Genomic DNA, 12,121 nt, shown 5'->3' with positions numbered 1-12,121 from the left:
TGTTGCACCTTATCTCAGACACGATTTATGATTATGGCTTAAAACTTTACACACTTTCTTAGTTATAATAATCTTAAAATCTGAATTTTTTGGTGATGATTAAATTTTCATTTTTGAGTTATTGAGTATTTTGTAAAAGAGGGGGAGGGGGTTTACACATGATGTGCTGTATCTCAAAAATGATTTATGATTATTGCTTTAAACTTTACACACTTCTTTGTTATATTAATCTAAAGATCTGTATACTTTTGGTTTTAATTCAAAATGTTATTTTAATTATATATTGTTTTTTTGTAAAAAAAAAAAAAAAAGGGGGGGGGGGTCCACATGTCCTGGTGTAACTACAAAACAATATATTATTATTGCTTAAACCTTTCTCATAAAAGTATGGGTCACCGGACTTTTTTTCACTCTACAGGTTGTGCAAAATTGTCAGATAGTGTATAGATTATGCATGGAAAATCAAATTGTGTGTAATAAAAAGAAAACGTACTATTAGAACTGATAAAATGTGAGAAGATTGCTCTTATAACATGCTTTCAGATAAGAAAAAGAAAAAATGAGGTCATCAATTTTGTTTTCTTGCTACATATCAATATAGGTAAATTTATTACACTTTCTATTATAAAAATTACTTTATCTGAGTGATCTCCCCTTATTTGGCAAAGTTGAAAAAAATCGAATCAAACACAAACAAAGTGTTTTTGAGAAATTACAACTGTAGTTATGATAAAACACACAATTTTCTATATTTATATCAAAAGTCTTTTAAATTATATACAACTTTCAAAAGGAGTAGGTTCAGTAAGACCCCTTTTTGTCCCCAAAATATAGCAGTTTTACAAAATTGTGAAAATGTAATCTTTAAGCTATATTTTGGAAAGTAAAATGCTTCTGCTACATAAATATGAGCTGTTTTTGACAATACAATGCACAAATATCATTTTTGACAAAAACCATCTGAAAAGTGACGGTTTTTGGCATATTTGATAGATTTTTCATATTTAAGCTTAAATCAGAGCGTTTTTAATTACTAAATCAGTCAAAATCTTTCACATACACGAATTAAATCAATTGAAATAGACACTTAAGTGTTTAAAAGGTGTTCAAAATCTTTCTTTAGATGAACCTAAAATTTGAGGCCAAAATCGGCCCTTACCGGACCTACTCCTTTGTACATTTCATCAAATATCTAGACCAATTTTAGTTATCTGCTTCTTCAAAATCCAAGATGAAGGAAGACACTCGAGCAACCTTAATGTGATTTCAAACAAATTAATGAGGATCATATTTAAGTTTGTTTCATAACAGGGGGATTAGCTGGAGAAAAATTAGACTTCATTTAGATGGACGTGTCTTAAAAATTAATACAGTAGATAAAAAAGAAATTTGTGGGGTTAGGGGAGTAAAAGATTGGAAATAGAAACGTATTTTCTGTTTATGTAACATTTTAAATTCAGATGATATAACATCTTTCTCGGTTCATCTTTCTCTAAGCATATCAATGAGCCGGGGAAATAATTTCAAAAGCAATTAATCTTTCAATTATGATTTTTTTTTCATACACTGATTTCAAATTACACAATTTGTTAAAGTCTTAATCGTCATGGCTAATTACGTAAAAATTGGGAATTAATTTTAATAACAAAAATGAAAAAAAAAAATCTACTTTTTAATCGCAATTTTAGAATAAGTCTAAATATAAAAAAAGTTATTAATTTAAAAATTTCCAAAGTCGTATTTCTCCCTTTCTTTACCCTTCAAGAGACTTTCATAGGATACATGGATTGTGGAATATCGTCCACATTTCCAAAAGGTTCACGTAAATTGATTGCATCATGTGTTTAAACAGTTATTGGCCAATCAAATCGGTATATTGGATTTAATTTGCATGGCTCGTGTGACCCTTTAACCCAAACTACATCGTTCAGGTTAAATAGGGTCACACAGCCGTGCAGATTAAATCCCATATACCGACTTGCTTGGTCAATAACTATAACAAATTTTATTTCAGTATCTGCCTAAATAATCATATTTTCATCAATTTAAAAATCATAAGAAACTCTCAGCTGGAGAACCCAAACATATATTTATATTTATTTCCACAACCTCAACATTTCAACATTTCTCTACGTATATAGTCTCCTTTCAAAGCAACATATTAATTACATCTTTTTAACCAGTCATCAAAAATGTTCTCAAACGGTTCTGTTTTCATTTTAAAGATTATGTTCATTACTTCCTGTCTTAGTACAGGTAAATCGTCGAACCTTTGTCCACGGAGAAAAGATATGCGTGGAATACCTTAAAATCCATTGACGCTAAGTCAGGGCTATATACAGAGGATTTTCCAGACATTCAAATCCAAGTAAATTAATTGCTTGATGACTTTTTAGAGAAGAGTCGGACAGTGCATTGTCTTGGTGACTGTTGTTTAAATTCTGGATTGTAGTTATAAAACCAGCTTTCGTCGGTTGTTGATATGCTGTCTAGAAATCGTATGTATTCAAGAGATAAAAAATTAATAAATTGATTTGACAATTCCATTCTTTTTTAATCTAATGTTCTGCTGTAAGAAGTCACATACTCAATACATAAATTATTTAAATCATTTGCTAAAATGTGGTGTGTTGGAGTCCAAAGAAATGTCACATTTGTCTGCATCTTTGCGAACTGTTAGTCGCTGGTCAATGTTGATAACTTTCAAAACTTCATCTTGTATGGCATTTAATTGCCTGAAAGATGGCATACCTTCCGGCTCATTGTCTTTCAAATGTCTCTTCCGTCCCCAAACATGTGTCACTTGAATACCAATGAACGACTAACTTTGCTATGTTTTTCAGACTTTAAACAATTTTGTGTGTTTCTGTTTGCGTTTTTCCAATGTCTATACAAAACTTTATAGCCTGCTGCTCCACCTTTTCTGTAAATTTCCTATTTTTCAGTGATGCCGATTCTTTATTCCCTCTTTTAATCTTCTGGATCATAAAGAACACTATTATTAATTCATATTAACAGAATTTGTAACATGAGATTTGCTACCAGGGTTTTGAGAATCAGAACACAAGGTTAGTACATAATGAATGAGGAACAATATTTATTTTCAAGATGGAACAGTTTGGTGAGATGTCCACTGACACTGGGAGCTCTGAAGATGTGCATATACAGACCGTAATTTCAGTGGACAAAAGTATTTGTGATGATGATGAACAGAGTACCTTAGAAGACACTACTTCTGCATTAGGTACTTCTATTGTTTTATACATCAGGCCTCGACAATAACGCTTGTCTGATTGTCCAGTACCAGAGGGAAAAAAGGTCGGACAAGTAAAAGCTGTATCAAGCTTGACCGTTGGGACAAGTGCAATTATTCTGCAGAAAATATATTTAATCCAATTTTGATGAACAAAGTAATTATAAACAAAAAACAAGAAAACAAATATTAATTTGACATGTTTCTGGATTCTGTTCATTCAAATGCAAAACCTTTTCTTCAACATGTTTACTTGCAGTAGATAATTTTTAACTGGTTCTTAGTCAAGTACTTTTTAACAGGTAAAAAGTATACTATTCTAGGAAACCAGTCTTATTAATCCGAATCAATGATGCGCTTTGTAGATAAGGTAACTTTACAGGACAGTAAGTTCGTCACCTCGAAAGATTCAGCTACAAGTTTAATAGACAATTTGGCAACGTATGAGACAAATTTAGTAGACATGATTGATAGACAGTTTGACAAGGCAGGAGACATTTCGGGACCAAGACAAATCAGTACCTCATTTTGCTACCTCATTCTGTTGCTTATAATAAATACCGTCATTCAAAAGAAATACATAAAATTCTGGGTTATTTTTAATAGAAATTTTTTGGACAAGTAACAATTTCATTTGGACAAGTAAATTGTGGTATGTACTTGTCCTACAGGACAAGTTGAAAACAAGTTATTGTAGAGGCCTGTACATATAGCTTAGGTAGCATGAAAAAAATTGACGATGTAATATAAACTTGATACAACCTGGATAAATTTAGCTTTTCTCATCACTTTGCGTCCAGCATCGTCGTCATTTGTGAACTTTTACAAAAATCTTCTCCTCTGAAACTACTGGGCCAAATTACATCAAACTTCGCTACAATCATCATTAGAGTATCTAGTTTAAAAAATGTGTCCAGTGACCCGGCCAACCAACAAAGATGGCCACCATGGCTAAAAATAGAACATAGGGGTAAAATGCAGTTTTTGGCTTATATCTCAAAAACCAAAGCATTTAGAGCAATTCTGACATGGTGTAAAATTATTTATAAGGTCAAGATCTATCTGCCTTGAAATTTACAGATGAATCAGACAACCCGTTGTTAGGTTGCTGCCCCTGAGTTGGTAATTTTAAGGAAATTTGGCCTGTTTTGGTTATTATCTTGAATATTATTATAGATAGAGATAAACTGTAAACAGTAATAATGTACAGCAAAAAAAGACCTAAAAATAATTCAAAAGACCAAAATGGTCAATTGACCCCCTAAGAAGTTATTGCCATTTATAGTCAATTTTTAACAATTTTCACTGTAACTACTTGGCCAAGTTTATATAGATAGAGATAATTGTAAGCAGCAAGAATGTTCAGTAAAGTAATATCTACAAACACATCACCATCACCAAAACACAATTTTGTCATGAATCCATCTGTGTCCTTTGTTTAATGTGCACACAGACCAAAATGAGCAACACAGGCTCTTAAGAGCCTTTAGTTTTTTATGCAGTTAAGCTGCATAATATGTGAGGACCCTAGATTTATGTTCTACCCAATAAATGCTGAAATACTTGCCATTGTTATTATCTAGCTGGCTTCTATGTTATATATAACTAATTGAACACTTTTTTAATACTTTTTATTCTGGATTACAAAAAATATGACCAGAAAAACCTTAAATGATTGTCAAATCATCCAAAAGTTTTGAAGTTACACATAGGAAGTAGTGCTCATTAGAAATTCTTGTGTAGTTTATTATGCTTTTGGCTAAGAAGTCAAAAGAACAATTGTATGAAATATTTAATCGACGAAAATCACTTAAGACAAGTAGTTTAGATTTCCCAAATGACAAAAGTCGTAGGAATATTGTTTGTCATCAATACGTAGTATAACTAGGTCAGTAGTCTATTATATGATAAGTTCTACTGTTTATGCTGTTGGCGGCAATTTCAAATTAGAAGACGAAATTTTCGAATCTTTTCAATTTGGAGGCAGGGGTGCAAATAAGTGGTGGTCCGAGGTCAGTGATCTTTCGTTTTTGCAAGCGTAATTTTAACTTGCACAGTTGGTTTCTAGCTACCCCCGACGTAGTCACCTTTCACTTGTAAGAAAATAAGAAATAACTTTGCAAACTTTTTCACCAAAGTCTCCAAATAAACGATATAAAAACTTATTTTTATCATTATTATTTATGACAGAGATGTTCATTTTGTTCAACCGCTAGCATTATACAGAAAATTGCAGACAAATAATGTGTAAATTCGAGTAAAATCGTATCTGATTGACAAAAACAACATTGTAAACACAATAACAATGGCTGCCGTGAAGACAAAATTTTGCAATATTGGATCCGATTCCGGAAGCCGATAAGGTAAATCAGGGTTTTGGCGATCAGCTACAAAAAAATCCAAGCAGGGAAAAAACACATCTAATTTACACCTATGCATGGAAAATGAATATAAACACTAGAATTGTAAACCAAAAGATATATGTAAAAGAAAGAAAAAGCAGAAAATATTTTATATACAGAAACTCAAAACTACTTTTTGACAAATTTTAATTTCAAAATCCAGTACAATGTGACAGCTGGGAACAGTATATCTAACAATATATATGTTCATGGTCACAGTATAAACTTTCTTTATCAGTAATAAATGATGATAATGCATGTGAGATGCTTTTAAAGTGTTAACATATTACTGCAAGGCCAAAAATAAAATATTGTTTGTTTCCCCTCACCCGACCGACCCCGTAAAATCACTGCGACCCGAAAAATTTTATTGGCCATTCTTGTCCACAATTTTTTTTTGATATGTTGGTTATTGGTAATATCTTTCTGATGCTGTAGTCAAGGTATGTTTGCATTGAAGTGTCTACATGATTCGGAATCAAGGAAAACAAACAAAATGCTTTGCCACACGATTTGTTTGTGTACAACGGTGATCTTTTTTGAAAATAAAAAAAAAACTGAAGCATCTTTCAACCTGCTGAGTGCATCTTGATTTGCTTTGTGTCTAACATCTGTTCCTATTTAAAGGATAAAATCTTAAAGACTTTGATTAAAAATGGTCGGACTCGTGCTTTAAAATCTATCTACTTTGTCTTTGAACAGGTTGGGCACAAGTCAGGAAGTGTGGGATACATGTATTCCCTGCTTACAGGGAACGTCCCTGTTTTCTGGTGTAAAACCAACCCAGTTTAAATGGGGTTTCCTTTTTTAATTTATGGCATGAAAATTACAAAAGGGCACGTTATAACTGCATCGGTAGAAATCGTAAATACTTATTAAAAGTATTTTAGGAAATACAAAACATGAATATAAAGTGAAGCCTTGTCTTCTAGAACTCGAAAAAAACATACAAATCTTTGTTTTGGAATCAATTGACCAAGCTGCATGATTTATGTGTAACTGAACATAACTGAATTATTTTCAAAGTTCTCAAACAGGGGGGGTAGGGTGACCCCAGGGACTCCCCCTATACTTTTATATAATTAGTTATATTGGCCTGAAGTAGTAAACATTTGTCTGATTCGTGTCTCATAACTTTTGTACTATAGAACACAAACTCAGTTTTCTTTCCAGGGAAACCAGTCCATTCATACTATTACATGTTTGTACCAGGTCAATTTGTACTACTAGCAGTCAACTAAAACCAATGTTAACTACCAAGTAGAACAACTGAAGTCATTGCAAACATGTACCACTGCAGACTCACCATAAAAAAATATACATTGATATATGAATTGTACTATATATGAATGTTTAATGTTGAAGCAACATTGCCACAACTTTTCATAATTACGTTTGCATTGGTTTTTGGTTAATTGCCTTCAGCACTTACAGCGCTTTGATTATTGTCAATCATTGGGTTGACCAACTGATTACCATATTTGCCTTTGTGTTACTTAGTCTTAAGAGAATTGAATACGGATCAGATATAAAATGTACAGCTTGCTTGAATTTTTGTTGGAAACCCTGGTATAGTGCAAATAAGTTGGGTAGACTGTAAGATAAATCCAGCCTGATCAAAATGTACAAACTTGAGTAGTACATATTTAAAAATTACACAGTTGTAAATATCCAGCTATGTAGAATATATATGTTTATTGATCATAACAAATAAATATAATTACAGGTGACAATGTGGGAAATGTAAGATATCCATGTGCTATTTGTGGTAATGAATTTACAGATCTTCAAGATTTTCTTGATCATATGCAGAAACATCTGAAAGGTTAGTAAATGAAAGTGTTGTATGTTTGCATCTGCTCAATATGTTCTTACCAACAATCCAGAGTTTCAACATCATCATAAACTTTTTACATTTTGAAAAGTATTAAGTGGAATGAAACCTTTTACATTTTGAAAAGTATTAAGTGGAATGAAACTTTTTACATTTTGAAAAGTATTAAGTGGAATGAAACTTTTTACATTTTGAACTTCTCCTAGAGAACCACTGAATGGAATGGAACCAAACATAGCATGAATGTTCCTTAAAAGGTGCTGACCAAGTGTTTGTCCTTTGCAGCTGGTCCCTTATCCAAGATGGGAACCAGTGAGGACTTAATTCACTTGGCACAGGACCCTATAGACAATACATACACATCTTTACTTTTAGAGAACAATTGAATGAAATGAAACCAATCTGGTATTAGTCAATAAATTATGTTAATTGTCTTCTGTGTAGGGTGTTGTGGGGAACATGAAAATACCTGGCGTCTGTCAGGTCTAATTAGCACTCTCATAGTACAATTGTTGCCAGATTTTTATAAAACTTATACTATAGGTTAATATCAGCAATACTTTGACAAGTTTTATAATGGTTCAGGATTGACTCTTTTCAAAAGAGTTATACCCCTTTGATATATGACATAAATGCAAAGCTGGGAATTGAAACTCTGTTCTTTTATTTAAATTACAATCATCATTAATTTTTGTGTTGCCTTGACGCAATCAAAAAGCAATACAGGACAGGAACGATTATTTATGTATCTTGTCTCCAATTTCAGAAATAAAGAAAGGAAAAAAGGCAGCTGCATCAACAACTTCATGTAATAAGAAAAACAGCAAGGCAACATCAACTGTAAGCAACCAATCTAATACTAAACCAGCACGGTATTGCATATTTTGCGACAAATATTGCCTTCAGCTTAGTAGGCACATACAGCTGGTACATAAAGAAGAAGACAGAGTAAAGGCAGCCCTAAAGTTTTCCCCAAGAACAAAAAATAAAATGTTTTCACAATTTAAGAAAGAGGGAATTCATTTAAACAACATTGAAAAACTTGGCAAAGATAGTCATGCAGTCCTTGAAAGGGAAAGAATTTCTCAAAAGGATTCTGTGCAGGTTATGTGTGATAACTGCAATGCCATATTAACCAAAAAAGCTATGTCAAGACACAGAGCCACATGCCAGGGAGGATCATCAAAACAGATAAATGCCATTCCAGCGCAATTTTTGAACAAAGATAATGATGTATCTGAAAGTTTTGTCAAAAACATCTTGACAAAATTCACCAAAGATGACATTGGTAAAATCTGTCAATCTGATAATTTGGTAAAAAAAGTTGGAAGTATACTGTGGTTAAAAAATAGGACAAAAGTAGACCAATTATCCCAAGTCAGAAAGAGTGTGATGAATGACATGAGGAGGTTAGCTCACACATACAACTTTTTTAAAGAAGAAGTCAAGAAGGATCATCCTTTACTTTTAAACACTGCTGCTGATATGTTTAATAGAATATTTTTCAAAGATCTGCAAGAGGCAGTATGTAAATATACGGAAGTAGGTGATCAATATGGGGAGACATCTTTCAAGTTAAAACATGGACTAAAATATGCATTATACTATGTTTTAAAAAAGTCAGCAGAGATTTTGAGGGCCGAACATCTCAGTAAATTTGCAGATGATAAAGCAGAGGAGGTCACAAAATTTTTGCATATTTTTGAAACCACCAAAAATTTATATTTTTCTGATGCTTTATTCAATATAAGAAAAAATCGTCAGGTTAATTTAAGGAAACCACATCGAATTCCAGATGAGGATTTATTGTTTACCATCAGACAATACACCATTGAAAGCATTAAAAAAATAGTAGAAATGTACAATGAATATAAAATCTGGACACGGTCAGACTTCGTTAAGTTGAGGAATCTTGTGGTATGTCGCTTGACAATGTTTAATGGACGGCGTGGTGGAGAAGCATGCAGACTTCTAAGATCAGAATTCAAAGATGCTGTTGAAGACAATTGGGTAAATAAAAAATGGAGGAATGATCCATATGTGCTACAACAAGAATTGAAGATTGCCTACGAGGCTGGCAAAGGGATGAATAAACTGGTACCAGTTTTGTTCACTCCAGAAACAATGGCGGCAACTGTTTTATTAGATGATGATGACCTTAGACAGCAAGGTGAAGTTTTGTCCAATAACATGTATGTGTTTGCTAACACTCAAAATTCTTTGGAATATGTAAACGGCTACACAGCTATGCAACGTGTTGCAAGTGATGCTGGTATAAGAGAAGATGAGGCAAAGAAGATCAATGCCACCTTAATTAGACATTATACCAGCACTGAAATGGCTGCAAAGGACATACCAGAGAATGAGCGCCATTATTTCTACACACATATGGGTCATTCCGAGGAAATGAACAAACAAACCTACCAAGCTCCTTTAGCTGTTATGGAGATTGTGAAAGTTGGCAAACACCTAAAAGACATAGATAATGGTAAAATATTTTGTCTTAAGTTATAATATCTCATTTCTTTTTTTTAAATTAAACAGTTATACCTGTTAATTAATACTGAGCATTAATCAAAGGTATAAAATCTTATTATTCCAAAGTTCTACAACAGATTGGAAAAAAAAGGATAAAGAAATAAAAATTTCATCCCTACGATGAAGCTAGTCAAATATGTTCCAGAACTTGACAAAGAATTTAGATTTAAAGAGTATGTTCGGTAAGGCCTAATATGTAGTGTTGGATAATCAGTTGAAATTATTAACCTATTATCTATTACTATCGGTTGACAGCAACCAACCAACAATCGGTTATAATTTTGAACTTCTTTTAGAGAACCACCTAGTGAAATGGAACCAAATATGGCATGAATGTTCCAAATGAGGTGCTGACCAAGTGTTGTTACTTTGTAGCTGATCCATCATCCAAGATGGCCGCCAGTGGAGGACTTAGTTTAACATAGGACCCTATGGGAAATGCATACACATGTCTTCTTTTAGAGAACCACTAAATAGAATGAAACCAAACATAGCATGAATGTTTCTTATGAGGTGCTGACTAAGTGTTGTTACTATGTAGCCGATCCATCATCCAAGAGGGCCGCCAGTTGGTGACAGTTTAACATAGGACCCTATGGGAAATAGTAATACATACAAATGTCTTCTTTTAGAGAACCACTAAATGAAATAAACCAAACATAGCATGAATGTTTCTTATGAGGTGCTGACTAAGTGTTGTTTCCATGTAGCGGATCCATCAACCAAGATGGCCGCCAGTTGGGGACAGTTTGACATAGGACCCTATGGGAAATAAATACAAATGTCTCCTTTAAGAGAACCACTGAATGGAATCGAAGCATACATAGCAATATTAAAACAAATAAGGCCTCAAATATATTATAAGTATCTGTTATGATTTTCATCTTGTTTTATATGATTTCATATTTTTGCATGCCATGCAACAGGCCTTTTATAGTTAACTATACATGGATTTGTTTATTGTTGAAGGCCATATGGTGACATTTGAATTTTACATCATTGTCCCTTGGACTTTGGTTTAAATTTGGTATCTTTTTGTTTTCAATTACAGAACAGAATTATGATCATGATGATGTCTCTTTTTATTATCATAACTAAATTCCACAGATGAATTTAAGACATGGTATTGAATATTTTCAGCACTTGCCCTGAGACAGCATCAAGACACCAGTTCAAGTCCCTGTAAAATTTATACAGGTAAGATTTTTCTGTAATTCTCCCTTGATTTTTGTATTCAAACTCTGATGGACGGGAGTATACTAAAAAATTGAAAACAACATGTTTATTAATTTTTATGCATCCAAAGTGTGCTTTTCTGGATTTACCTTCATCAGGAAGGCTCAAAGCCAAACATTTGAAATACGAAATAAAAGCCAAATCTATCTAAGTTCAACTTTGCCTGAGGAAGTTGAAACCTTAGTTTAATAACCTTGGCTCACAGGTCATAGAATCTGTCATGTCATTGGTACATTTCTGTCTACAAGTCTTTATCTATGGTGTATTTATATATGATACAGGTTCCTAATGGAGCCTCTAGTTGAAACCTTGTAAACAGTCAAGATCCCCACCCTTAGCCATATAAATTCCTGTTCATCATTTGAAGAAGAAGTGAATGCCATACGAGCAATCACTATTCGTCACTTAATCATATCAATTTACTAGACCACTATAAAAAAGAAGATGTGGTATGATTGCCAATGAGACAACTATCCACAAAACACCAAAATGACACAGACATTAACAACTATAGGTCACCTTACGGCCTTCAACAATGAGCAAAGCCTATACCGCATAGTCAGCTATAATAACCAACTTTTAATGGACTTTTCCCAATAACAGGCAACCATGGGATAATGACAAATTATTGGAGCATTGTTTGGGAGATTTGGAAACAGCAACCTGTTACAATTATTTTAAAATTGTTGTAATATTTTAATTTTTCAGCTGAAGCTGTGGACAGTATAAACAGTAGCAATACCTCCTTAGATATTCCTCAAAGTTTGGTTGATCATGTTTCAGAGTCAGGTAGGTACTACAAAAAAGATATAGAGTTGAATATATAGTGAATAATGATAAAATAAAGGAAGAACTGTA

The 12,121-nt window shown here is 33.0% G+C and overlaps 1 protein-coding gene across 1 annotated transcript in view; it reads left to right on the top strand.

The window, feature by feature from the left end:
* The window catches only part of LOC143048874 (uncharacterized), a 55,181-nt gene that overhangs the window by 27,345 nt on the left and 15,715 nt on the right, over positions 1-12,121 (top strand). Inside the window, exons 12-17 of the mRNA XM_076222743.1 lie at positions 3,109-3,244; positions 7,382-7,480; positions 8,256-8,329; positions 8,498-9,977; positions 11,168-11,224; positions 11,972-12,052. Of these exons, the coding sequence (XP_076078858.1) occupies positions 3,109-3,244; positions 7,382-7,480; positions 8,256-8,329; positions 8,498-9,977; positions 11,168-11,224; positions 11,972-12,052 (1,927 nt within the window). The remainder of the gene's footprint in view (positions 1-3,108; positions 3,245-7,381; positions 7,481-8,255; positions 8,330-8,497; positions 9,978-11,167; positions 11,225-11,971; positions 12,053-12,121) is intronic.

Source organism: Mytilus galloprovincialis, chromosome 10 (genome assembly GCF_965363235.1).
Source record: "Mytilus galloprovincialis chromosome 10, xbMytGall1.hap1.1, whole genome shotgun sequence".
Lineage (NCBI taxonomy): Eukaryota > Metazoa > Mollusca > Bivalvia > Mytilida > Mytilidae > Mytilus > Mytilus galloprovincialis.
This window is presented reverse-complemented; position numbering and strand designations above follow the sequence as displayed.